The 23,791-nt window shown below is 63.9% G+C and overlaps 5 protein-coding genes across 16 annotated transcripts in view; 2 read left to right on the top strand and 3 right to left on the bottom strand.

Moving 5' to 3' along the window:
- The window catches only part of LOC100476823 (UPF0598 protein C8orf82), a 6,785-nt gene extending 1,674 nt beyond the window's left edge, over positions 1–5,111 (top strand). For 2 of the 9 annotated variants that reach the window (XM_034668816.1, XM_034668815.1), the window contains exons 3-7: positions 504–594; positions 2,145–2,398; positions 2,552–2,830; positions 2,953–3,121; positions 3,806–5,111. In XM_034668816.1, the coding sequence (XP_034524707.1) occupies positions 2,228–2,398; positions 2,552–2,830; positions 2,953–3,121; positions 3,806–4,734 (1,548 nt within the window). In that variant the 5' untranslated portion in view covers positions 504–594; positions 2,145–2,227 and the 3' untranslated portion in view covers positions 4,735–5,111. The other 7 variants (XM_034668811.1, XM_034668813.1, XM_034668814.1 and 4 more) reach the window with 6 other exon arrangements.
- A 138-nt stretch (positions 5,112–5,249) lies between these two features.
- Positions 5,250–9,161, bottom strand: LRRC14 (leucine rich repeat containing 14). 4 transcript variants are annotated; one of them, XM_019802671.2, is made up of 4 exons: positions 8,091–9,161; positions 7,196–7,549; positions 6,413–6,997; positions 5,250–6,320 (listed from the first exon to the last, which is right to left on the bottom strand). In XM_019802671.2, exons 2-4 carry the CDS (start codon positions 7,522–7,524, stop codon positions 5,753–5,755), a joined length of 1,482 nt encoding a protein of 493 aa, XP_019658230.1. In that variant the 5' UTR covers positions 7,525–7,549; positions 8,091–9,161; the 3' UTR covers positions 5,250–5,752. The 4 variants fall into 4 exon arrangements, with proteins under 4 accessions (XP_019658230.1, XP_019658231.1, XP_002922107.2 ...); XM_019802672.2 differs by having other exon boundaries at positions 8,476–9,161; XM_002922061.4 differs by having other exon boundaries at positions 8,637–9,161.
- A 25-nt stretch (positions 9,162–9,186) lies between these two features.
- On the top strand, positions 9,187–15,635 carry RECQL4 (RecQ like helicase 4). The gene is given in 24 exon segments (XM_034668806.1): positions 9,187–9,403; positions 9,468–9,501; positions 9,586–9,686; positions 9,850–9,993; positions 10,227–10,823; positions 10,826–10,999; positions 11,070–11,196; positions 11,328–11,438; positions 11,544–11,675; positions 11,760–11,852; positions 11,932–12,068; positions 12,521–12,604; positions 12,682–12,861; positions 12,940–13,119; positions 13,192–13,333; positions 13,411–13,673; positions 13,762–14,038; positions 14,118–14,247; positions 14,329–14,409; positions 14,411–14,496; positions 14,585–14,765; positions 14,846–14,993; positions 15,138–15,246; positions 15,341–15,635. Coding segments are annotated over 24 exon segments (3,720 nt in total). The 5' UTR covers positions 9,187–9,319; the 3' UTR covers positions 15,466–15,635.
- An 83-nt stretch (positions 15,636–15,718) lies between these two features.
- Positions 15,719–17,937, bottom strand: MFSD3 (major facilitator superfamily domain containing 3). The gene is made up of 5 exons (XM_002922084.4): positions 16,931–17,937; positions 16,421–16,568; positions 16,211–16,335; positions 16,033–16,142; positions 15,719–15,934 (listed from the first exon to the last, which is right to left on the bottom strand). The coding sequence occupies exons 1-5, from the start codon at positions 17,610–17,612 to the stop codon at positions 15,761–15,763; spliced, it is 1,239 nt and encodes a 412-aa protein (XP_002922130.2). The 5' UTR covers positions 17,613–17,937; the 3' UTR covers positions 15,719–15,760.
- A 960-nt stretch (positions 17,938–18,897) lies between these two features.
- GPT (glutamic--pyruvic transaminase) lies at positions 18,898–22,460 on the bottom strand. The gene is made up of 11 exons (XM_034668820.1): positions 22,022–22,460; positions 21,794–21,883; positions 21,611–21,719; positions 21,320–21,453; positions 20,917–21,160; positions 20,752–20,831; positions 20,530–20,666; positions 20,249–20,423; positions 19,997–20,152; positions 19,785–19,897; positions 18,898–19,713 (listed from the first exon to the last, which is right to left on the bottom strand). Exons 1-11 carry the CDS (start codon positions 22,430–22,432, stop codon positions 19,623–19,625), a joined length of 1,740 nt encoding a protein of 579 aa, XP_034524711.1. The 5' UTR covers positions 22,433–22,460; the 3' UTR covers positions 18,898–19,622.
- Positions 22,461–23,791: the final 1,331 nt, after the last annotated feature.

Genomic DNA, 23,791 nt, shown 5'->3' with positions numbered 1-23,791 from the left:
CTCCCCCGCCCGGCGCTGCTCGGTGGGCCGGGGCGCCGCGGGCTCGGCGGGGGAGCCGCGCCGCGGGAGCGTCAGGTGAGGGGGCGCCCGACCCGAGGTCAGCGGGCATGGGGGCGGGATCGGGGACCGTCCCGGCTCTGTACCCCGCGCGCACCGAGAAGGGGAGGAGACCTGGCAGGGACCACGCCCTGCCCTGAACTGGCCCAATACAGACCCGCGCTGGAGGGGGTGCAGGTGACACCGTGGGGGAATCGAGGCACGCGGCTCGGGGTTCGCACTAGCTCGAGGGGGTCGTAGGGCTTCCTCGCCCCTCCAGTCCCCTCACAGATGGGCGCCCTGGAGACGGTGACAGCCAACGCAGGATCCTGTGTGTGACGCCCCGCCCCCTGCCCAACCGGATTAGAGGGCTGTCCGATGGGTAAAAGGATTTCTAGGCTGGCCTCCTCTGCTCTTCCCGCCCGCGCCCTCATCCCTGCTCAGACCGGCCCTTTTATTCCAATCAGCGTCCAGGGGGTGTCCCTGTGAACCGCAGTGCCTTGAATCCTAAGAAGGAACCCAAGAAGCTCCCCTACTTAAGAGGACTTGCTGCTGGAGGTGGGTGGGCAAGCCCTGGGCCAGCCCTTTGGCACAGGGAAATGGATCCCAGGAGCCCAGAGTATGCCTTCAGGTCCTTGGGGTTCACACACATCCTGAGACACCTGGGACCTGCCTCTGCCTGGGCCAAAGCTATATTCCATTAAAACTTTTGCTGTGCCTACCTCATTTCTAGTGACTTTAAATAATCATGTGAGTTACAATTTAGAGCAAGATTTGAACAGACACCAAGGCTGCTTGGTACCTTTCCACATGACTCACTCTTGCTAGCGGGGAGACTTGGTAAACAGGCAGGGGTTCAGAGTGGGACCATTTGAGGAAGGGTTGGAGGCTGAATGACAGTACACTCTCAGCTTTGCTAACCCTGGCTCCACACTAGCTGGCTTCTCAGCCCAAGTCCCCACCTTTAAAACTGGACTTACTGTGCCCGGAACTAGACCCAGGCCTTCCCATCTTTCTAGGATCACAGGTGCATGTGCATAAATCCCCAACACACTATATATTCCTTCACAATTCAGGAGGACACTGCTTCCACAGCCCATTTGGGAAACTACCCTAGAAACCCAGTTGGTGGCCCAAGGCCCCTCTTTTACAACCCAGCTCTTCCAGAGCCCAAAAACAGAAGCACCTTGCTGGGATCCAGCAGGGAGAACATAGGCCATGGCTTCTGAACTGACTTTCCTACTGTGTGCCACATCCCCCAATTCTCTAACAAGTTCCCTGAGAAATACCCCTAATTCTCTACAAGCTGTTCCACCCATTCTCACCCCCAGGATGGCAGGGGCAGGGGCTGGATAAAGCTGTGCTTGCATTTTCCTGTGGCTGGTGGCCCCCAGGATTAGTTCTGCCCACGTTACCCATTAAGATACATCAGGTGGATCCCAGGGTCTGGGAACACAGCATGAGTTCTAGGGATAGAAGGACTAGACTTAATGCTGGGTCAGGGTCGGGTGAAGACAAGGACACTGGCAGTGTGGGGCCTTGGGCCTTGTGTTGGGGGCACAAGACTTCTGCTCTGGATTCGGCTTTTGGAGGTCTCACAGAGAGGAGTCCATGTGGACAAGGGGAAATGTCTTTCCAGAGGCTGTTCTTCCCCTTCTAGCCTGTGCTTGGGTAACGGGCTTCACCGCCTACATGTTTCCAGGCTCACACCTTGCACCAGCCTCTTGCACCTTAGATTCAAGTAGTGGCCAGTTGCTAGAATGTGGAGGGAAGCCTGATCCAGACGTCCACACGCATGAGCAGGAAGCCCCCTACAGTGCCAGACGGAGATAGGTGGAAAGAGAAGGGAGCTCGGCTGGGCTTGACTCTCCCCACATGGCCTAAGTAGTAAGACTAAGAACAGTGGAAATTCCAAATTGAAACCTGACGCCCCAGATCTTCATGACTGTTTTTGTAAAGGAAGGAAACCAACTTTTTTTTTTTCTTTTTAAATCAGTTGCTTGAACTGATTTGTAACTTTTCAGAAACTAGACACAGGGTGTGGGCCTCCACCAGGTCCTTCTCTGGCTCTCAAGTGTTAGGGGCAGGCCTGCCAACCTGTGTTTCAGGAGGCACGTCCCATCCGGGCTGGACTATAAGGAAGCCCGTCAGGAGGCTGCAGCTTCGCGGCCTGCGGCCGGTCCCGCGGGAGATGGCCCCGGGAGCGCCCACGCTGCTGCTGCTGCTGTGGCTGCTGTGGTACCCTGACTTCCCGCCCCGCGCTGCCGGCTGCCCGACCGCCTGCCGCTGCTACAGCGCTACGGTGGAGTGCGGCGCCCTGCGGCTGCGCGTCGTCCCGCCCGGAATTCCATCTGGGACGCAGGTGGGCACCGCGTGGGGCCACTGGGCCGCGGGGCAGAGGCACCCGCGACACGGAGGGAGGGGTGTGTGAGCGTCCCTGTGGGTGCTGGAGCGCTCTAGGGAAGAGGGCGACTCCCTCGGCGGGGTAAATACCCTCCCTCCCTCTGGCCCGCAGACGCTGTTCCTGCAGGACAACAGCCTCGCGCGCCTGGAACCGGGCGTCCTGGCGCCTCTCACAGCCCTACGCCGTCTCTACCTGCACAATAACAGCCTGCGCACCCTGGAGCCAGGTGCCCTCCGCGCGCAGTCACGCCTGCTAGAGCTGGCGCTCACCGGCAACCGGCTGCGCGGCTTGCGAGCTGGCGCTTTCGCGGGCCTGGCCCAGCTCCGTGCACTCTACCTGGCTGGTAACCAGCTAGTGCAGCTGCTGGATTTCACCTTCCTGCACCTGCCGGTGAGGGGGTTAGGTGGGGCCGGAGTAGTGAAAGGGAGAAAAGCCAGCCCAGCCTAGCCTGCTAAGAAGGGAACCTGCCTCCCAGGGCCCCTTTCCCTGATGATCTGCTGTCTGTCCTTCAGCGACTGCAGGAGCTGCACCTGCAGGAAAACAGCATTGAGCTACTGGAGGACCAGGCCCTGGCCGGGCTCTCCTCACTGGCACTGCTGGACCTCAGCAGGAATCAACTGGGCACCATCAGCCGTGAGGCCCTACAGCCCCTGGCCAGCCTGCAGGTCCTGCGCCTCACAGGTACCTCCTTGGGGGGCGAGGGGGTGTCTCATGCAAAGGGTTATTCCCTGGCCACAGTTGTGGCGGTAGGAAACAGGCCCAGGTGTGGAGCGCACTTTGATTTCAGTGGCTCTGGGTAGCAGACCACCCAGGAGCACTATGGAGGGCCACGCCCCCACCTGCACCCACAGAAGGCTGACAGGACTGGGGGTGCTGGAAGGGAAACCGCTCAGGGAACTTGCCTGGGGAAGACAGAAAAGGTGGAAGTCCCTGGACAGAATTGAGGGGCTTGCACGCTTTGGGGCTGTCAGGGCAGGCAGGCAGAAACTAGGATGAAACTAGGGCTGACATTTCCAGGACACAGCACCTGAAGACAAGGGTGACAGGACTTGCAAGGTTTTAGTCCTGCGGGATGTCTATGTGGACACCAAGGTTCCCCCCCTCCCCAAATAATGGGACTTGTTGCAAGGAGAGACTTCAGAGTAGAGGCTTTTGTGGAAATTAGTGAACTGGAACATGCATCACAGAGTGGAAGCGGGAGGGAAGAGTGCCTACACTCCAAGGAGCTTAGGGTCAGAGAAGAGGTGGCAGGGGCCCCCGCGGGAGGTGGGAAAGGGGCTCCTGTTCTGACCAAAAGAACCCCACCTGCACAGGCTGTTCTGAGGCCACCCCTGAACTACCTGCCCACCTCTGCTCTGTCCACAGAGAACCCATGGCGCTGTGACTGCACCCTGCATTGGCTGGGAGCATGGATCAAGGAGGGAGGCCAGCGGCTGCTCAGCTCCAGAGACAAGAAGATCATGTGTGCAGAGCCCCCGCGCCTGGCACTTCAAAGTCTCCTGGACATATCTGGCAGCAGCCTCATCTGCATCCCGCCCTCTGTACACGTGGAGCCGCTGGAGGTGACGGCCAACCTGGGTGAGGACCTGCGGGTTGCCTGCCAGGCTTCCGGCTACCCGCAGCCCCTGGTGACCTGGAGAAAGGTGGCCCAGCCTCGCGAAGGGCAGCCACGGGCTCAGGTCCAGCCAGAAGGCGGGGCGCCGCGCCCAGGCGGGCCCGGCGCCTCTGACACGGGCAGCGGCATGCTCTTCCTCACCAACATCACCCTGGCCCACGCTGGCAAGTACGAGTGCGAGGCCTCCAACGCCGGCGGCGCCGCCCGCGTGCCCTTCCAGCTCCTGGTCAACCTGTCCCAGCAGCAGCAGCAGCAGCTGGCGCCGCCCCCGCCCCCGCACGCCGGCCCCGTCAGCCACGAGCCTCTGCAGGACGCGGGCAGCATGGCCTTCCGCGCCCTGGGCCTGGCCACGCAGACGGCCATCGCAGCCGCCATCGCGCTCCTCGCGCTCACGGCGCTGCTCCTGGCAACCATGATCTGCCGCCGGCGGCGCAAGCGGAAAAAGGCGCCGGGGCCGCCGGGGGAGGGCACGCTGTTCGTCAACGACTACTCGGACGGGCCCTGCACCTTCGCGCAGCTCGAGGAGCTCCGCGACGAGCGAGGCCACGAGATGTTCGTCATCGACCGCTCCAAGCCGCTCTTCGCAGAGGGCCCGACGGAGGCAGCCGACGGCACGGCCGCCGGGCCGGGGCAGGGGCTCCCGCTGCAGCCGCCCGCGGCCTATGAGATTCGCTGCTGAGCCGGGCCTAGAGCGGAGCAGGGGCGGGAGGGCGCGTGCTGATGACGTGGACCTCGCGGATTGGCCGGCCCGCTGGCCCACCCCGCGCATGCTCCAGCGCAGTCAGTAAAGGGTGGAAGCTGCGCAGTGTGCGGCGAGCCGTGTGTGGCGTCTGGGGCCCCGAGGGCGTGGCGCAGGCACCTGCGGACCCGCAGCTCTGCAGACGAAGTCCTGAGGTGCGGACGGACGGTGGCCGAGGAGGCTCCCCACACCCCTCCCAGAACCACCCTCACCTGTAGCTCTGCAGGGGCTGACAGCGGCCCGCCAGCCTGCTGGGGTCCTCTCCGAGGTGGGGGGGCGACGGGCTGCGGAGGCGCCCAAGCTGCGGGCTGAGGCTTGCGGGGTGCCCAGGGAACGGGAGGCGAGCAGCACACTGGAAGACAGCTGTTAGTCACCCAGCAGCCAGGTTGGGGGTGACAGCAGAACCAGCGACAAGTCATTCTGACCAATTAGGACAGAAAAAAAACCACCACAAATTTAAGTTCCAAACACACTGCACGTTTGTACCTTAAGGACACCATCTGGCTCCAAAGCCCAGCCAGGTGGTCTCCTGGGTGCCAGGGTAGGGAGACCCAGCTCTCCTTGAAGCAGGTCCCTGTTCTAACTTCAATCCCAGGGCAGTCAGCTCTTGGGAAGGGCCTAGAGAGAACACCCTCTCTCAGCTCACAGTTGAGACCCCAGAAACATTCCAAAGAGAGGACCAGAACACCAGAGGGTAGCCAAGTGCACCCAAACCGAACCTGGCCGTGCGGGCCTGGAATCCAGCCATGAAGCCCACAGTCGGCCAGCCAGGGGAACGGGTACAGGGCAAACCGCGCACGGAGCTGCACAAAGCACAGGAAGGCTCAAAGTGCCCAGGAGCAAGGAAACCCAAGACCCGTGCCTCTGTGTCAGGCCTCCAACAGGGTCCCATGAAGGCTCTGTCTACCTAAGGCAGGGAGGGGTGTGCAGCAGCCCTGAACCCAGGACAGCCCGGAGGTCACAGGCTGAAGTAGTCTGCAGCCAGGCGCCCATAAATGTCTGTGGTCCAAAGCACATGAGCGCGGCCGGAGGCGAGGAGCAGCTGGTGCAGCTCGGCCTCCACACGAGCAAACTTCTCCTCATTGATGGAAGCCTCCAGCAGCACAGAAGCAGGCGGTGGCCAGGGCAGGCCTTCGTAACAGTCCACAGGGAAGGGGTGCACCACTGTGCGGAGCTCAGCCTGCACCACTGAATCCCGGAGGAGCTCCTTGAGGCCCGCCATGGACAGCGGGTTGCCATAGAGGCCGAGGTAGCGGAGGCTGGTGCAGCGCGTCAGCACAGGGAGCGTGGCCAGCAGCTGGGCATCAGCAAGCTGGCACTCGGTCAGCTCCAGGTGCAGCAGTGTGGCTGCAGCCGCCCGCAGCAGACCCTGGAAAGGCTCTAGTTGGTTGCCAGACAGGTCATTGCCACTAAGGTCCAACTTCTTGAGATGGACAGCATGGGGGCTCCGTGCCAGAAAGCGCAAATCCTCAGGCAGCAGGGCACAGAAGGCCAGCTCCAGGCTCTCCAGGGGACTCTGCAGGGTGCTATAGGGGACACAGGGGATCACAAACAGGAAGGACCAGGGGAGGGTCTCAGGGAGAGGAGAAAGGGCAGGGCAGTAGCGGGGCTCGCTCACCTGAGCAGCTGGTCCAACCGTCCCGAGAGGAGAGATGAGCCCATGCTGAGCTCCCGAAGACAGGTGAAGCGGCCCATCTGGGCCAGGAAGTAACGGAAGTTGTCCTCACCATCCACAGAGGGCTGCCTGGAATCCCCATGCACATAGTGCAGCCGCAGGCTGGCAAGGTGCTGGAAGCGGGCCACATGTGGGATGATAACAGACAGGCCACGTAGACCCAAGTTGTTAAAGCGCAGGTCCACACGGCGCAAGCAGCCTGCATCCAGCAGCTGCAGCAAAGCCACAGTGTTGCGCATGGGCAGGTCCTCAGCCCGCAAGTCCCGGCAGCAGAGCCGCAAGGGACTGCCTACACTGCTTCGGAGTGCCTCCCGCAGGAAGGCATATGAGGCCCGGTTCACCCGCAGGTCCACGCGAACCTCCACAGGAATGGGGGCCAGCCCAGGCTCCGCAGTCACGCCCTGCTGCTGTGCTATGCAGGTGCGGGCCACTGCTGCTGTGCAGTCCCACATGCTCATGGTACCAGGGTCCTGCTCCACGCCGTCGTCCAGGAGGCCCGTCATGTCCAGCACTCGCAGGGCATGCTTCCTGGGAGCACGAGTAGGCTGAAGCAGGAGACAAGGGAGCAGAGCCCATACCCACTCCCAGCCATCTTGGGACAGGAGCAAAATGCCTGTTCCTGCACTGAGCTCTTGCAGTGGCCTGGAACCTCACAGGGGACCCTCTCTGCACCTGCACCACCATCACCCCCCTGCCGGCCCAAGGGCCCCTCAGGTGAGCCCATACCTGCAGAGAGGCTGTGTGCCAGACTCTGTCTCTGGCGTGTGGAGCCGGGCTGTCAGCCCCAGGATCACAGCCTGCATGCTCTCTGTGCTGGGGCGCTCTTGCAGCAAGGCCCGGCTGCAGTGGGCACATTCCTGCAACAGCTGTTGGAAGCTGAGCAGCGGGAAGGGCCACGTGTGCACCAGCTCTCGAAGCACAACAGTCTTCTTGTCCATGAAGGCCACCTTGAACAGCAGGGGGAAGAGCTCTCGAGGCAGCAGGGGCAGGGCCTGGCAGGCAGCTGGCTGGCACTGGAGCACCTGCCTGGTGCTCAGGAACACAAGCGTGTGCATGGCGCTCGGCCAGGCAGGAAACCACCTGCAGGGAAGGGCCCTTCAGCGGGGAGGACAGACCCCAGGCCACCACCCGGCCATAGCCTCCTCCATCACTGGTAGTGAGCAAGCCCAGCATGGCACTTGGCACAGCGCTGGCAGTTGGTGGAGGACCGTGGCACCGAAGAGCAAGTGCTAAGTGCCTAGCAACGAGCTAAGTGGAAACAGGGACAAGGCCACCCCCCAGTTCCCGGCCTCCAGAAGCATAGAGTCTCTTTAGGGAAATGTAGTCATCAAACGGTACATAAATAGCTCAGCATCAGATATGACCAGCTTGCCTGGATGTGCTTTTGAGGGCTACTGCTCTGCAGGACCTCCCCTCCGCCCAAATCACAAAACTGTTTATCAGAGCCCTCTCTTCCTCAAAAGTAGAATAAAAGCTCAGGCCCTTCCCCCACCACACAAGCACTAGAGGGGGTAGGACACTCCTAGGGCGCCGGAAGCTGCATCACAATTCGCCTCCCCACCCTCCTCCAGCTCTTGCAGGTGTTCCTTGGACAGGAGCTGGAATGCAGCTTAATAAATACCAGCAAAGGTAAAAAGGGCTGGGACCCAGGGAACGTTGACTCCAGACAGGCCTGACCCTCAGGTCTTAACTACTACAGTCCAGTAGTACTGCCAAGCACGGAGATCCCTGCAGATTCACAGAAAGACAGAAAGCAAACCTTACCCACCAAGGTCCTTGCCACCTGTCTAAACATCTCCCTTCCCCCTAGAGAACCAGAGTGAGAGACCAACTCTCAAACCCACGGGATTCAGCAGGTCCCAGGCCAGGAACTGCTCAGATGGGTAGAAGCAGCAACAGAATGGGCATCCAAGCTAATAAAGAGCATATAGAAAATGCCCGAGACTAGAAGGTACTTAGACATCAGCTCTACTACTGCCTGCAGCAACAACAGTCAGTGGACTTACTGTGGGCCAAACACCTCATCCTCAAAACTGCTTCCCAGTCATACCCCTGGAAACAGATTAGAAAACTAAGACCTAAGCCTTCCCAGACCAAGGTCACAGCCTGGGCGACGAGCTCGGGGAAGGGGGAGCAGTCTGGCCCCAGAGACCCTGCTCTTCCGGACCTCATACACAACGTAAGTCCTTAGGGCACCGGTTCTTGAGAAGCCCCGAACGCCAACCCTCGGCCTTGCTCTGCCTGTAGACAAATCTCGCGAGGACGATTCATACCTCGCTGTGACAGGACAGACCAACCCAGCACCTGTCACGAGAGGAAACGAAAGCAGCCAGTGTGGTCACCGTGGGAGGAGCCTCTGTGCAGTGGCCACCGCCCCCTCCCGCCGGCCCGCGGCTCCCGGCTTTTCCCCGAAGACGCCCCCGCCCGGCTCCTCCCGGCCTCGAGCCGCGGGAGACGCTCAGTGCGATGCCCTCCGCGTCCCGGACGTGATCTGCCCCTCGCAGCCGGTGCCCGCCCGGGGCCCGAGGTCGCTCTGCCCAACGCAGGGCTCCAGGTTCTTCCCCACCCCGCGGACGAACGGCCCGGGTCCCGCTCCCGCCTCCCGGGCGGCGCCGCCCCAAGAGCCCGCGCCCGCTTCGTGCGGCCAGGCAGGGCCGGGGGCGCACGCCGCCCCGCTCCCTCTCCGGCCGGCGGCCNGGCCGTCCCGCCAGGACCCCACTGATTGGCTGTCCCGGCAGCGGCTGCCGAGCAGCCCCGCCTCCGACCCTGCCGGGTGCCCCCATTGGCCGACGGCCGGCGTCGCCCTCGCGGCGGGAGATTCGCGGGGCCCGGGGTCGCCGGTCCAGCGCCATGGAGCGGCTGCGGGACGTGCGGGAGCGGCTGCAGGATTGGGAGCGCGCGTTCCGGCGGCGGAGCGGGCGGCGGCCGGGCCAGGTGCGGGCTGCCCGGGGACGGGGGGCTAAGGGTGCGGCCGCGGGCTGACGCGCTCCCTCCGCAGGAGGACGTGGAGGCGGCGCCGGAGGAGACCCGAGGTGAGTGCGCTGACGCGCGGCGGAAGGAGGGGCGGGCGGGGAAGGAGCCCGGCGGCCCCCGCTGACTCTTGACCCCACCCCCAGCGCTCTACCGGGAGTACCGCGCCCTGAAGGGGGCCCTGGGCCGGGCCGGCGGCATCGGACCTCACAGCCCCAAGCGGTCGCTTCTCGCGACGGCCGAGGAGGTACCCAGGCCTGGACGTCCTGGCCTGCGGGTCAGTCTCCTGTATGGCAGAGCCAGGAGGAGTCGTGACCAGGCCTCTGTGAGGCACAGAACATCGGGGGAGGAGTGGACCTGTAGGAGAGGGGCTGGAGGAGGGCTCGGACTGCCACCGTCTCTTCTTGCAGATGCAGGAGCCCAGCTGCTGGGGGCCGCACTTGAATAGGGCTGCGACCCATAGTCCACATCCTACTGTTTCTGGGCCAAGCCCTGTGGGGTCTGTGCCAGACTACGGGAAAAGGCTTAAAGCCAACCTAAAGGCCACCCTGCAGGTGAGAGTTACCAGCCTGGCCGGCTGTGTGTCCAAACGTATGCACCTGTACCGACGTGGCCATGTGCACCCTTCCAGCATTAACCAGGGTGAGACTCCTGAGACAGGTTCAGAGCCAACCTCAGGCTTCTCAGCTTGCCCTGCACTTCAGGGTGGACATTTTGGCAGGTTTCAGAGTCTGTAGCAGCCCAGAGACCTGAGTTCCTGCTTGCTGGTCTGTCCTCCCCCTCTCAGGGTGGGCCAGCCCTGGGCCGCATACCCCGGACTCCACGAAGACCCTCGTCCAAGACGCCCTCCCTGGGGCCACCAGGTGGAGAGGCTGTCCGCATCTTTCCAGAAGTCGTCAGTGAGGTGCTCCTCCAGCCTCATGGGCCCCAGCTGAGGCCAGGCCGCCTCCAACAGCTACAGGCATCCTTGAGCCTACGACTGAGCTCCCTAGACCCTGACTGGCTACAGCGGTGTCACAATGGGGCCCCAGATTTCCTGGGGGCTTCCAAGGCCTGCCAGCCTAACCTGGGTGTACAGGAGTCACAGCCTCTGACTCCAGGTGTCCCATCTGTTCTTGGTCCCAGCACTGGCCCTGAGACTCGAGCCCTACAGATTGCTGGAGTCAGTGCAGGGAGCCCCCGACCTGGCAACAGTCAAGACAAGAAGTGGAGATGGAGTAGGGAACCAGAAGGGAGCCCTGCACAGGCCCAGCAGGACGGTGGCCAGGCAGGATCTCTGCCTGAGGAAGCTGGGGCTGCGGAACATACAGGGGACTGTCCAGGAGAACCCCTGTGGGTACAGCCCCCCAGCGCCCCCAGAGCCTCCAGGTACCACAGCTTCAGCCTCCCGGTGGGGTCATTGTGAGACGAGACAGGGTGGGGCAGGCTTTGGGGATGCTCTCCTCGTACGTCCTGTCTAGGTCAGCTCTCCGCAGCGGAGGTAATTACGTCCGTCTCAACATGAAACGGAAGCGGTCCGTGCGGGGCCCGGCACTCCGGGGCAGGCTCCTCCGCAAACAGGTAAGGTGGCGGCAGGCACTCCCTTCATCCCTACCACCTTTTGCCACGTGACCCTTTGTGTGGCCCCCAGATGTGGAAGCAGAAGTGGCAGAAGAAAGGGGAGCGTTTTGGAGGAGGTCAGCCCAGAGCTGCAGCCAAGAATTCTTGCTTCCAGTGTGGGCAGCTAGGCCGCTGGTCATCCCAGTGCCCCCAGTCAGGTGAAACTTCTGCTCTGGGTGAAGGGTCGGGCTAACACTGTTTGGAGGAGCGTTGTACTCCTGGTGGGGAGTAGGGGGAAGCTTGTCTAGCTCAAACAGAAGAACCTACCGGCTCCTCATACCTGACGCAGAGCCTACCCTGGACCCCCAGAAGAGCAGCGAGGATGAAGAGGACGTGCAGACCCAGCTCACCTTAGAGGAAGTAGTCAGGAGGACGGGCACTGCCAGCTGCCAACTCCCTGGTGAATGAAAGGAGGGAGGGCGGGCTATAGCTACCTGTGTTTTTGCCAGAAAGATTTCCAGTCTCGCCTGGAGTTCCCACACCACCTTTTTGGGTCTGTTACCAGTGAGTGAGAAAGATACAGAGCCTGCTGGGCCTGAGCCGTTGGTGACCGTGGAGCGGCCTGTGCCCCAGGCGCACTGCCCATCCCCCATCGTGCCACCACTCTACCCACCAGGGCCCTCGGGGCAAGTGGCAGGTGAGCAGAAGCCTACCAGCCCAGAGCCTTTACTGGGAAATGGGGGCAACTTGGGGCCATGCTGACCAACACCTGTGTCCACAGAGACACCAGCTGAGGTGTTCCAGGCCCTAGAGGAGCTGGGGCACCAAGCCTTCCGCCCTGGGCAGGAGCGTGTGGTCATGCGGATCCTTTCTGGTGAGCTTGGCTGCCAGGGGGATGAGGTAGGGCCAAGGCCTGGCCACAGAGTGGCACTACTGACCCTTGGTCCCACCAGGCATGTCCACGCTGCTGGTGCTGCCCACTGGTGCTGGCAAGTCCCTGTGCTACCAGCTCCCTGCGCTGCTTTACGCCCGGCGGAGCCCGTGCCTCACGCTGGTCATCTCTCCCCTGCTGTCTCTCATGGACGACCAGGTGCACTGACAGGAATCTTGGGTCTACGCAGAAGGCAGGAACCAGTGCCCACGGGTCCTCTGACCCTTTTGGGTGGCTGCGTGTTAACCTAATGAGAGCTGTAAAGAACTCAGCTGTTTTCAGTCTGCCAGCTGTGTCCACAGCCCAGGCCTGGTAGTGGCCCAAGGGCAGCAGGAGTATGGCCACTGGCCAGACATGGGTCAACCCCTAGGAGGAGCAGTGCTGGGGAGGGGGGGACATCCCCAGGAGGGCCTGTCTGCTCCTGGCGCTTCTGAGCCAAGGCTCATGGGTGGCTCTGGGTCTTTAGTCCTAGGCTCCACAGTCTGGCCTTTTTCTCCCTAGAGAGCCCGAGGCAGAGATGGCGGTCGCTGCCAAGCTGAGCAGCTCTGAGAGCCATTGGAGGGAGGGCCAAAGCAGCAAGGCTTGTAACTGGTTTCTTCCTGTGCCTGCAGATGTCTGGCCTGCCTCCGTGCCTGAAGGCGGCCTGCATCCACTCAGGCATGACCAGGAAGCAGCAGGAGTCTGCCTTGAAGAAGGTGAGGGGCCATACATGGCAAGACAGGCAGGGGAGCAGACAGGCCCTTGGAAGACGCTCCTGACCTTGTGCCCTCAGGTTCAGGCGGCCCAGGTGCACGTGCTGATGCTGTCCCCCGAGGCGCTGGTTGGGGCTGGGGCAGGGATCCCTGGCCGCCTCCCTCAGCTGCCTCCAGTCGCCTTTGCCTGTGTCGATGAGGCCCACTGCCTTTCCCAGTGGTCCCACAACTTCCGGCCCTGCTACCTGCGTGTCTGCAAGGTGAGCCTTATTCCAGGTACAAGTGAGCAGCCCAGGGAGGACGGGCTGGGCATCTTGACCGGCTCCGCTCCCATACAGGTGCTGCGGGAGCACATGGGCGTGCACTGCTTCCTGGGTCTCACGGCCACGGCCACACGCAGCACCGCGAGAGATGTGGCCCAGCACCTAGGCGTGGCCGAGGAGCTTGTCCTCAGAGGGCCAGTCACCATCCCCGCCAACCTGTACCTCTCTGTGTCCATGGACAGGGACCCAGACCAGGTGGGTGTTCACATCTGGGCCAGGCAGAGGCATGGCCTCTGACAGCCCCTATTGACTGCTGTCACCCACCAGGCTCTAGTGACACTGCTGCAGAGTGATCGTTTCCGTGCTCTGAGCTCTGTCATCGTCTACTGCAACAGACGTGAGGACACAGAGCGTGTCGCCGCCCTGCTCCGCACCTGCCTGCGTGAGGCCCGGGACCTGGGGCGTAGAGGTGAGGTCAGCAGGGTCGTGCTCCATAGACCTGCCCAAGGAACACAGTCCACCCAACTGTCCATGTCTTCCTTGCAGGACAGGCCCCCAAGGCTGTAGCCGAAGCCTACCACGCCGGCATGTGTAGCCGGGAGCGGCGGCGGGTGCAGCAAGCCTTCATGGACGGCCGGCTGCGGGTGGTGGTGGCCACAGTGGCCTTCGGAATGGGCCTGGACCGGCCAGATGTGCGGGCCGTGCTGCACCTGGGGCTGCCTGCAAGCTTCGAGAGCTACGTGCAGGCTGTGGGCCGGGCCGGGCGTGACGGCCAGCCAGCGCATTGCCACCTCTTCCTACAACCCCAGGTTCTTCCCTGCCCCGCTCGAGCCCCTACCCTGCACCACACCCCCCACCACAGCCCCCAGCCACACGTTCACAGCTGCCATGCCACAGGGCCAGGACCTGCAGGAGCTGCGGAGACACGTGCATGCTGATGCCACCGACTTTCTCGCCGTGAAGAAGCTGGTCCAGTGTTCCTTCCCACCCTGCACTTGCACCCACGCCCAACGGCCCCTGGAACAGGACGGAGCCGAGAGCCAGGAGAGGCCTGTGGCCGTGTCCCCAAGAGAGGCCAAGCAACCCAACAGCGAGCGTACAGCCCGGTGTCCGGGCCATGAGCGGGCACTCCCAGTGCAGCCGCTGGTGCAGGCCCTGGACATGCCTGAGGAAGGTGAGGACCTGGGGGCGGTGGTGGGCAGGTCCCCACATGCCCATGTCCCACGTCCCCTAAGCCCTGCTCTGTCCCCCAGCCATTGAGACCTTGCTGTGCTATCTGGAGCTACACCCACAGCGTTGGCTGGAGCTGTTAGCACCCACCTACGCCCACTGCCGCCTGCGCTGCCCTGGGGGCCCCCCCCAGCTCCAGGCCCTGGCCCACAGGTGAGCATACGTCCTGGCGTAGGCTGGGGCCGGGGACACGGAACCAGGACTGCTGATCACGTGTCCCTTGCCCTGCTGCAGGAGTCCCCTCCTGGCTCTGTGTTTGGCCCAGCAGCCACTGGAGAGCACAGGTGGGGGAAGTTATTCTGTAGAGTTCGATGTGCCTAATGGCCGACTCAGTGGGCTGGAAGCTGGCCTCCGTACGGCAGGCTCTCCGTCAGCTGCAGTGGGAGCCAGAGCCCGGGACAGGTGCGCCCTCCCTGCCCCCCACCCCCGCCCGCTTGGCCTCAGCCCTGCTTGCCGCCCACTGGCAGGTATGTGACGAACTCTCTGGCAGGTGCACCTCGGGAGACAGGGGTGCTGGTGGAGTTCCGGGAGCTTGCCTTCTGTCTGCACAGTCCTGGAGACCTGACAGCCCCTGAGAGGGACCAGATCTGTGACTTCCTGTACAGCCACATACGAGCCCGAGAGCAGGAGGCCCTGGCCCGCTTGCGCCGCACTTTCCAGGCCTTTCACAGGTGCAGGAAGGGTGGGCAGGGCCTGCCCCCCTGCGCCGCCCCACCCCCAGGGCGGCTCTGACAGATTGCTGTCACCGCAGCGTCGCCTTCCCCAGCTGTGGGCCCTGCTTGGAGCAGCCTGATGAGGAGCGCAGCGCCAGGCTCAAGACTCTGCTCAGCTGCTACTTCGAGGAAGAGGGGCCAGGGCGCGTGGGAGATGAGCAGGGCCCAGAGCCGGGACAGACCGGGGTGAGTGCTAGGCCTTCCTGGCCTGTGGTGAGGCCGTGTAGCAGGGGCACTTGTACACATGCTCGCCGCCCTGCACCACGGAGCGCTATGCGGAGCTTGGCGCCACGGAAGCGTGGGCTGGCCTTACATGCCCGCCACCCACAGATCCAGGACTGGGAGGACCAGGTTCGCCAGGACGTCCGTCACCTTCTGTCCTCGTGGCCAGACCAGCAGTTCTCAGGCAGGGCTGTGGCACGTATCTTCCACGGCATCGGTGAGGGCTTGGGAGGCTGGGCTCTGACACGGGCAGGGGCCAGGTGCCGGCCTGGCCCAGAGTCCTCAGGGCCATGTGTGCCATCCCACCACAGGAAGCCCCCGCTACCCAGCACAGGTGTACGGGCGGGACCGACGCTTCTGGAGAAGATACCTGCATCTGAGCTTCCCCGGCCTGATGCGCTTAGCCACAGAGGAGATCTTGCAGTGGGGCCACTGACCACCTGCCATGGGCGGGGGCTTCGTGGCCACAGTGTGGAGGGCGGCAGGTGTGGCAGGGAAAATGGACATTGGTGGCCACAACAATGACTGACTACCTTGGGCAAAGCCCACCACCAGAAGTTTGGGGGTAAGGAGGCCCAAAATGCAGAATAAAAAATGCTCAAGTCACTCTTAGGAACCCTCTTTTCTGACTGGGCAGACCCTACAGTCTGAGGACAGCCTTGCCCATCACACAGCCCAGACAGCCAGGCCATGGGCAAGCTCAGCTTTATTAGGCAGGCTGGCCACCCAGCTCAGGCCAGGGTGCTGGGTGCCAGGCTCAGATACAGAATGGGCATGCCTGAGAGAGCAAGGAAGAGAGAGAAGCAGAGATGCAGCCCCAGGCTGTCAGCCAGGGCTCCGGCCAGCGTGCCCAGGAACAGCTTCCCCAGCAGCTCCAGAGTGGCCAGGAGACTGTAGTGTGTGGCCTGCGAGGGTGAGGTGGGACAAGGAGTGAGGTCAGGTGAGGGCTTGCTTGGGTCCCAGCCCTGCAGCCCCCCTGGACACCCCAGCCACACCCTCTCACCTGCAGGGCACTGGGCGCCAGCTGGCTACAGTGCATCATCAGGGTGAACGTGGTGGTTGTAACCAGGCCCCCCAGGAAGTGCTGCAGACACAGGCTCAGCAAGGCCGCCCCTGGGAGGGCCGAGATCAGCGGGGCCCAGGACACTGGACGACTCCCCTCCCGTGGGCCAGCCCCTCACCTCTCAAGACTGTGCTGGGGCCCAGCCTGATCCCTGGGGCGTCCAGGTGGAAGAGCAGGGTGGTCTGGCAGGCCAGACCCCCAAGACGGAACCGAAGCACTGACCTCAGCAGGGGCAGTGGTTGCCTGAGGTGGGGAGATGGGGTGGGTCAGGGAGTGTGGTGCAGGTCACGTGGGAGCAGGTGGGTAGGGCAGGCTGGGGAGGGCTCACCTGTGCCTGGCCAGCAGGGCCCCACCCAGGGACGAGCCTACAATGGAGCAGACCACAGCACCCACGCCGTTCCACAGTCCCAGCTCTGGAGTGGAGATGCCGTGGTCCAGCAGGAAGAGCGGAAACAAGCTGCTGGCACCCTGCTCACCTGTGGGGAGAATGTGAGCAGGGGCTCCCCACCTCCCTTCACCCGGGGCTTCCGGTGCACTCCCTAGTTGGGCCCTTGCCCTGCCTCTGTCCTGGGCCATAGGTGCCAGGAGATAGTGGGGACTCGTATCAGCCAAGCTTAGGGTCAGCATGAAGCAGCGTCAGAGATCTGAGGGGGTGTGGCTGGAGCTCACAGAAGCCGTGCAGCTAGAGCTGGAGAAGCTGTAGAGACAGGCTGGGCTCCAGCCTGCAGCTACTCCCCCAGAAAGTGACCACAAAATGGGTTCCAGGGCTCCTGGGGACCCAGCTGGAGCTCCCCCAGGCTCCCGCCCCTGCTGTGGCCTGACTCATGGCCTCACTTACCCAGTTTGTAAGTGAGCACAAAGCCTGCTGTCCACAGAGTGCCAGGCATGGCCAGCACGTCCTGCAGAAGGTGCAGACTGTGGCGGGGTGGCTCTGAGGGCCGAGACGCAGGCAGCTGCTGCAGGGCCGGGGCAGCCCAGATGAGGACAGCAGCCAACCAGTAGGTGGCAGCCAGGAGCAGGAAAAGCAGAGGCCAGGAGAGGGTGGGTACGAGGACCAAGAGGCCTCCTCCCGCCAGCACTGCCCCCAGCTTGTAAGCGACCACCTGCACTGTGTTGCCAGGCCCTAGCTCCGCGGGCTCCAAGAGCTGGACGGCCAGCGTGTCCAGGGCCACATCCTGCACAGCTGCACCCAGGTTCAGCAACAGAAGCAGCCCCGCCACAGTGACCGGCAGCCCAGCCGGGCCAGCTTCCGCCGGAGGCAGGGCTGCCAGCAGCCCGCACACCAGGCCCAGAGCAGCCGTGCTGAGCATCAGCCAGGCCCTCAGGGAGCCCCGCGCGTCTACCAGTGGGGCCCACACGAGTTTAAACAGCCAGGGCAGGTACAGCCCCTTGGCCAGTCCCACGCGTGTCAGGGAGAGGCCGCGCGCCCGCAGCAGCACGGGCAGCAGGCCTGACTGCAGCCCATAGGGCAGGCCTTGCACCAGGTAGAGGCCGGCCAGCGGCAGCAGCTTCCCATGCATGGCCAGGAGAGCGGGGCGCCGCGGGGGCTGGGGCTGGGTTCAAGGCCGGACCAGAGCCTGGAGGCGGGGATCACAGGTCCGGCTCAGAGCCGGGGCAGAACGGTTCCGGATGGGGTCTGGTCGGGTCAGGATGAGGTCAGGGGTCACACGACAGCCTGGCTCTGAAGCTGGGCCCGTCAGGTCAGGGTGCGACAGGCCGGCGCCCGCGGGTCCCAGAAGCGTGCGCACTACGCAGCCGCTGCACGCGGCGGCCACAGAGCACGCGAGCGGGCCAGAGCGCCGGCCGCCCTCGGGCGCCCCCAGTGGCCAACCTGGGCGAGGCTGGGAGCCGCGGGCTCAGGCGGCCGCTCGCCTCGCTGGACCCTCCCTAGGGTATCAGATCGGGCTCCCAGACCCCCTGGACCCACACCCTGACTTTCCACAAGTGCTTCCTTGGTGTCTCACCTGGAGTCTGGTGGCTGCAGTGTCCCCGGCTCCTTCCAGCAGCCCCCAGGGAGGGGTCGGCCTCTGAAGTGCCCACTGCCTCCTTCTGCCTTCTTGGGCGAGGGGGCCCTGGCCTAGCCGGCGGCCGCGCAGAGCCAGGAGAGGCACTTGGGTCTCAGCCACAAGGATGCAGCCGCCTGCTGCGGAGACGCCCTCTGGTGTCCGGTGACAAAGCCAGGAGAGGCCGTTGCTCAAGCCCAAGCCCGGCCTCACTCCAGCTGGCTCTGTGGAGGGAAAGGCCCGTCCCAGGAGCCGCCGAGTGTGGGGTCTCATGTGGTCTCTCTGCTCAGGGCTGCACTCCCACAGGGCTCCCGAGGCCCAGAGTAGGTGGTGAGTAGGACCCAGGGTTAAGAACCACCTCCAGAGCAGACAGTGCTAGAGCCTTGTACTGTCTCCAAACCCTGGACTCCCTGAAGCTGACCCGACCCCTAGAGTAACAGCTGGTGAAGCCACCTCGAGTGGGTTTCCTGTCACTTTGACAAGTTTCCTCTTCTGTAAAATGGGGACTACCATCCCTCCTGAGAAGACTGCAGTAACCCAGGACCGTGTCTGTCGTGCACACAGTAGGCGCTCAATCCCTGTTCCCGTTGCAAAGACACAGGGCTGCACACCCACCCCCAGCCTGGGTTTCCCCAGGGTGCCCCTTGGTCAGCATTTTACATGCTCTTCTCCCTGGCACCTGCCCTGGGGTGCCCCCGCATGGCAGCCCCCCCCCCCAGCCCAAGGACTGCATCTGCACTAGGATGTCACACACTTCAAACCCAATACTAACAAAGCAAGACCTTTAGTTCATTCTCCCTCCCCACTCCTGGCACGGCTGCTCCTCCAGCAGCCTCAGGTGGCAGCACCGTGCCATCTGCCCACAGGAGGAAACCAAGCCCTCCTCCCAAGTCCTGAGACTCCGCTTCCTGCTGCTCACCCACCAGCCAAACCCACCTTCCAGCTCAGTGTGCTCCGGGGTGGGGGGGGGAAGCCAGGCCACCTGGCTCGTGTATCTTCCTTAGGCTCCTTTTTCAGATGTGGCCACCCCTGGCACTCAGCACCCGTGTTTCTTTGCCCGGCTTCATTCCCAACCTAGTGCCTCCCTTCATGCCTCTTGCCCTTCCTAGTTTTTACGAGGAGTTTGCCAGTGTCTGCGTCAAGAGCAGAGACCACAGCGGAGACCCAGCCCGTGAGAGGCACTGCATCGGCAGTGGTCATCTCCTCTGGGAGCTCTCCTTGGCCACTCCTCCCTAAGGCTGACGAACGTCCTGCCCAGGGCTGGGTCCCCGGGGCTGGGTCCCCCGGCCTGCACAGAAGCCTGGCTGGCTCAGAAAGGAAGTCAGGAGCGGACAAAGGCAGGGGAGGCTCGTACAGGTGTGTGCACACAGCCGTCTTCCATGTAGTCAGACTGCTTCATAGCTTTATTAGGGCCCCGCAGGCAGCAGGAGCAAGTCCAGAGGGCTCCAGAGACCCCCAGGGCCCTGGCCATGGTAAGTCCAGGGTCGGCCCTGCCGGCCCGGCCTGGCCCTGAAGGGAGGGGGGTGCTCAGGAGTACTCTCGGGTGAACTTGGCGTGGAACTGGCTCAGCTTCTCCAGCAGAGGCCGCAGCTTCTCCATGGGGGGCAGAATGGTCATCCTAAAAGGGGGAGGGAGGTCAGCGAAGGCGCTGGGGGCTGCTGAGCTGAGCCGTGCGGGGCTGGGCCTCACCGGAAGTGGTAGGTGCCTTCCCTCTGCCCGAAGCCGCTCCCGGGGACCACGCAGATGCCGGTCTCCTCCAGAAGACGCATGCAGAAGAACATGTCGGGGGCCAGGCCCAGCTCCTGGGGGCGGACGCGCAGGGCGGGCGGGTCAGGGTCAGGGCTGGGCACCCAGACTCCCGACCNCCCCCCCCCCCCCCGCCCGCCAGTCTCCGCCCGGACCTGAGCACGCTGCACGGCGCGCGGGGGCAGCTGCACGCGAGGGAAGGAGTACATGGCACCCTGCACCGGGTTGCACCGAATGCCGGGAGCCTCGTTGAAAACCTGCTCCGTGAGCTTCGCCTTCGCTGCCAGCTCGGCCAGCACCGCCTGCCTCTCCTGTGGCCGCGGAGGGTGGGCCGATCAGACCTGGCGGCGGCGGCGACGGCGTCGCACCCCCGCCCGGCCCCGCCCGGCCGCGCCCCTCCGGCTCACCGCCTGGAACTGCGCGAAGGAGGGGTCAGAGGGCGCGGGCGGGCTGACCACCATGCTGAGCAGGACCTGGCCCGGCACCGGTGGGCACAGCCGCACGCTCAGCAACTTCTGCATCTGTTGCTGCACGGCGGCGTCCAAGTTCACCACCTCCACGTAGCCGCCGCGGAACCCGCACCTGCAGGGGGGGGGTGTGTGCGAGGGCAGGTGTCAAGGCAGGGCCGGGGAGGGGGAACCAAGCCGAGGGCGCACCGCCAGACCCCGCCCGCCCAGCCTGCACGCACTCTCCCATGTAGCCCTTGGAGACGGAGTGGAAGGAGGCGAGCTCCTGCTGCGTCGCGTAAGGCGGCCCCATCTCTGTGAGCACCTTCTTGAATGAGTGGAACTGCGAACCCTCCGCATACACGTTGTCCTGGTACACCTGGATGGGCGGACCGGCGTCACGGGGGGGGGGGCTGCCACTGCTGCCCTCCGACCCCAAGCCCCAGGCGAGCCCTTGCCAGCACCTCATCAGCCATGAGGAAGAGGCGCTCCTCGAAGGCAAAGCGAATCACCGCCTCGATGCACTCGCGGGCTTGCACCTGCCCTGGGGCGCGGGGGACCCAGCACGTCCGGGGTCAGACTCGGGCTCTGAGCTCTGCGGGGCGCGGGGGGTGGGGGGTGGGGGATACCAGTGGGGTTGCCAGGGTTGATAATGCAGAGTGCGCGTGGGCAGCAATGATCACGCGCCTGGCACAGGGCCCGCCGCAGCTCGGCCACGTCCAGGGCCCAAGCGCACTCCTCATCCAAGTAGTAGTCCACCCGCACAGCGTTGAGCTCGGCCAGCGCTGCGGAGTACAACGGGTACTGAGGGATGGGGATGAGCACGCCTGTGCGGGTGGGACCCTCTCCCGCCACCAGCAGCTTCAGCACCGTCTGTGGGCCGGATGGGAAGGCAAGGTTGGTGGGGCCCACAGGCACTGCACCCGTCCCCGCCCCGCCCAGAACCACAGTGCCAGGAGGAGCAAGGTCCGCCCAGCAGCACTTTAAAAAGAGCCGCGCCGTCCTCCTGCCCTGGCCCTGGCCCGGGCCTACCACGATGGCGTCGCTGGCCCCGGTGGACAGGTAGATGTTGTTGGGGTCTGCGGGAATGCCTCCATCGCGCTGCTCGATGTAGCGAGCTACATCCTCCCGGATCAGCTGGATGCCGGAGCTGATGCTGTAGGCCCCTGGGCCGGGGGCGGGGCAGAACGGGGTTCCTCAGCAGTCCTCGCTGGTATCTCTGCCCTGTCCAGCAGTCAGGTCCACCCCTCCCCTGGGACAGCCTTCCCCCCAAGCTCCTGCTTCCTCCCTGGGGCTTTGGCTGCTCTGCGCACTGGCACTTACCCAGGCTGTGTCCCCCACACGCCTGCAAGATGCGCTCAGCCTTTCTCTTGGCATCCTCGGGGAAGTCGGGGCTCTTCAGGAGATCAGGGTGGACGCAGAGGGCCAGGACCTGGGAGGAGCGGACACTGAGCCAGAGCACGTGGGCTGACTGGGGAGGAGCGCCAGGGCAATGGTGAGCCTCACCTGACGCAGGAAGGTGATGGGCTTCTGCCCCATGGCCTGCGCGTCCCCGATGTTGGCACGGATGACCTCGGTGAAGGGCTTCTTTACCCCCTGGGAGGGAGGGTGCAGAGGCAGTGAGAACGGGCCTTATCGTGCTGGCCGGTCCCTGTCCTATGTGACTGTGGGAATGGGTCTGACTCAGCTGTCCAGGTGCAGCCTGGAGCACAGTGGCGGGGCCCAGGGCCATACCTGGCGCAGTTCCTGCTCCAGCTCGAGGGCACGCAGCACAATGGGCCCGCGCACTGCATACTCCACCTTCCGAACACACGGGTTCATGGTGTCCAGCGTCAGCACCTTCTCCTTCAGCCCGTTCATTGCAACCTGGCTGTGGTCACCTGCCCTCAAGGCCATGACCCTACTCAGACCAGGCAGGAAGGTCAGGACACGGCAGGATTCAGAAGTGGGGATAAGGGAAGCTGGGTCCAGACTCAGTGGGCCGGGGCTGGGAAGAGGGAGCCTCGGTAGGGGGGCTCTAGGTAAAGGGCACCCTCTTCGCTGCAGCCTGCTGGCCCCACTGAAAGGGACAGAAAAGGCTGAAGAAGTCGGGGCTGCTGGGCCCCGCCCCACCCGTCTGGGCACAGTTCTGCCCCAGGAAGCCATAGGGAGTGCATGAGGAGGCAGGCGGGGCTTGGGGCGAGGCCCAGTGCCCGCCCAGTGTCCCCATGACAGGGGAGCAGGAGACCTACATGGGGGGTAGGGACAGACAGAAGGTTCAAGAAGCTCTGAGGGACTGAGCCGGGGGAGGGGAGGTGCGCTGAGTGCCTGGAGAGGTTGGCAGAGCTGGGCAGAGCTAAACCCCCAGGGGAAATGGAGCTGAGGCCCCTGGAGATTTACCCCAGCAGGGCTCTGCCAAAGCCTAGCCCTCTCAGGCCCCCCATCTTTGCTTGGGCCAGCAGGCCTGTCTCCCAGGTAACTGAGTCAGGCCTCTATAGAATCCTGGTGTTACTGGGGGAGGGGAGCGAAAGCTCAGATGCAGGGTTCCATCTGGCTGGCCCCTCCTGGGCTGGCAACCATGGCCCGCTGGCTGCATGAGCCCTGGGGTTGGACCTTGGTCCCAGATCAGTAACTGGTGGAGGCCGGAGTCTCTGGGTTGGGTGGCTCTGGGTAGGGTGGCTCTGGGCCCTCGGACACCTCGGCTGCTCTGGGCTGCTGTTGTGCCCTTTCACCATACGCCAGCCTGGAGCTGTCCTTGGGGCCATACCACAGGCAGGGTGACCTAAGCTCCCCTTCCCTGTTATTCCTGACTGGTAGAGATAGTGGGAAGCAAGCTGTGATAGGCCCTCAGGGCCCCACCTCCCCAGGCCCTGAAGGGAGCTGATAGGCCATACCCAGGGGTGGCTACCCCAGCTGCTGACATCTGACTCTGAGTGGAAGGTCAAGGAGCCAGGCCTCTGAGAGAGGCTGAGGGCAGGTAGTCAGGCCTGAGGGCAGCCCGGGCTCCTCTGCTCCTGATGGCTGGAAAGGAAAGAGCAGGAGCCCCAGGCAGCCAGCCTGTGTCTCACTTGCACGTCTCGGCTCTGTGCCACCTCGGGGGCCCGCCCCACCTCTGGCCCCCAGGCCAGAGCACAGGCTAATATGGCCCCAGCCCCAGCCCCAGGCAGAGACAGCCCCTCCCACCCCTGGCAGCAAGGCACAAGCGGCAGCCGTGTTAGCAGGTGGACCGTGGCAGCTGCACCGCCCCACACGCTAAATTTAACCCACAGCCTATCCCCTGCCCTCCCCAGCCCTGCTGAGGACACCCCTCCAACCAGTGATGCTCAGGAAAGTGTGGGCCCTGCAGACACGGGGCTGACTGGGTCAGAACTCACTGGGGAGGGGAAGGTGACCCAGCACTGGTGGCCATGCAGAGCTGCCCACCATGGACAGAGGGCAGCAGTGCCCTCGGCCCTCCCACTCGAGGCCCCTAAGGGGCCCCTGTCACCCTGACACATTGTGCCCAGCCAGCTCAGAATCTGGGCG

Source organism: Ailuropoda melanoleuca, chromosome 9, assembly GCF_002007445.2.
Source record: "Ailuropoda melanoleuca isolate Jingjing chromosome 9, ASM200744v2, whole genome shotgun sequence".
Taxonomy (NCBI): domain Eukaryota; kingdom Metazoa; phylum Chordata; class Mammalia; order Carnivora; family Ursidae; genus Ailuropoda; species Ailuropoda melanoleuca.
Note: the sequence above shows the minus strand (reverse complement) of the source record. Positions and strands in the feature narration are given on the sequence as shown.

Coding starts and splice junctions, on each gene's coding strand:
- MFSD3 (XM_002922084.4), bottom strand. CDS start 17,612: ATGCATGGGAAGCTGCTGCCGCTGGCCGGCCTCTACCTGGTGCAAGGC. Junction 16,336..16,420: donor GCCCTGCTGGCCAGGCACAG/GTGAGCCCTCCC, acceptor TCCCCACCTCAG/GCAACCACTGCCCCTGCTGA. Junction 16,143..16,210: donor CCCCAGCACAGTCTTGAGAG/GTGAGGGGCTGG, acceptor CGGCCCTCCCAG/GGGCGGCCTTGCTGAGCCTG.
- LRRC14 (XM_002922061.4), bottom strand. Junction 6,998..7,195: donor GGCACACAGCCTCTCTGCAG/GTATGGGCTCAC, acceptor TCGTGCTCCCAG/GAAGCATGCCCTGCGAGTGC. Junction 6,321..6,412: donor CGGTTGGACCAGCTGCTCAG/GTGAGCGAGCCC, acceptor TGTCCCCTATAG/CACCCTGCAGAGTCCCCTGG.
- GPT (XM_034668820.1), bottom strand. CDS start 22,432: ATGGCTTCCTGGGGCAGAACTGTGCCCAGACGGGTGGGGCGGGGCCCA. Junction 20,832..20,916: donor CAACCCTGGCAACCCCACTG/GTATCCCCCACC, acceptor CCCGCGCCCCAG/GGCAGGTGCAAGCCCGCGAG. Junction 20,667..20,751: donor TCTTCCTCATGGCTGATGAG/GTGCTGGCAAGG, acceptor CCGCCCATCCAG/GTGTACCAGGACAACGTGTA.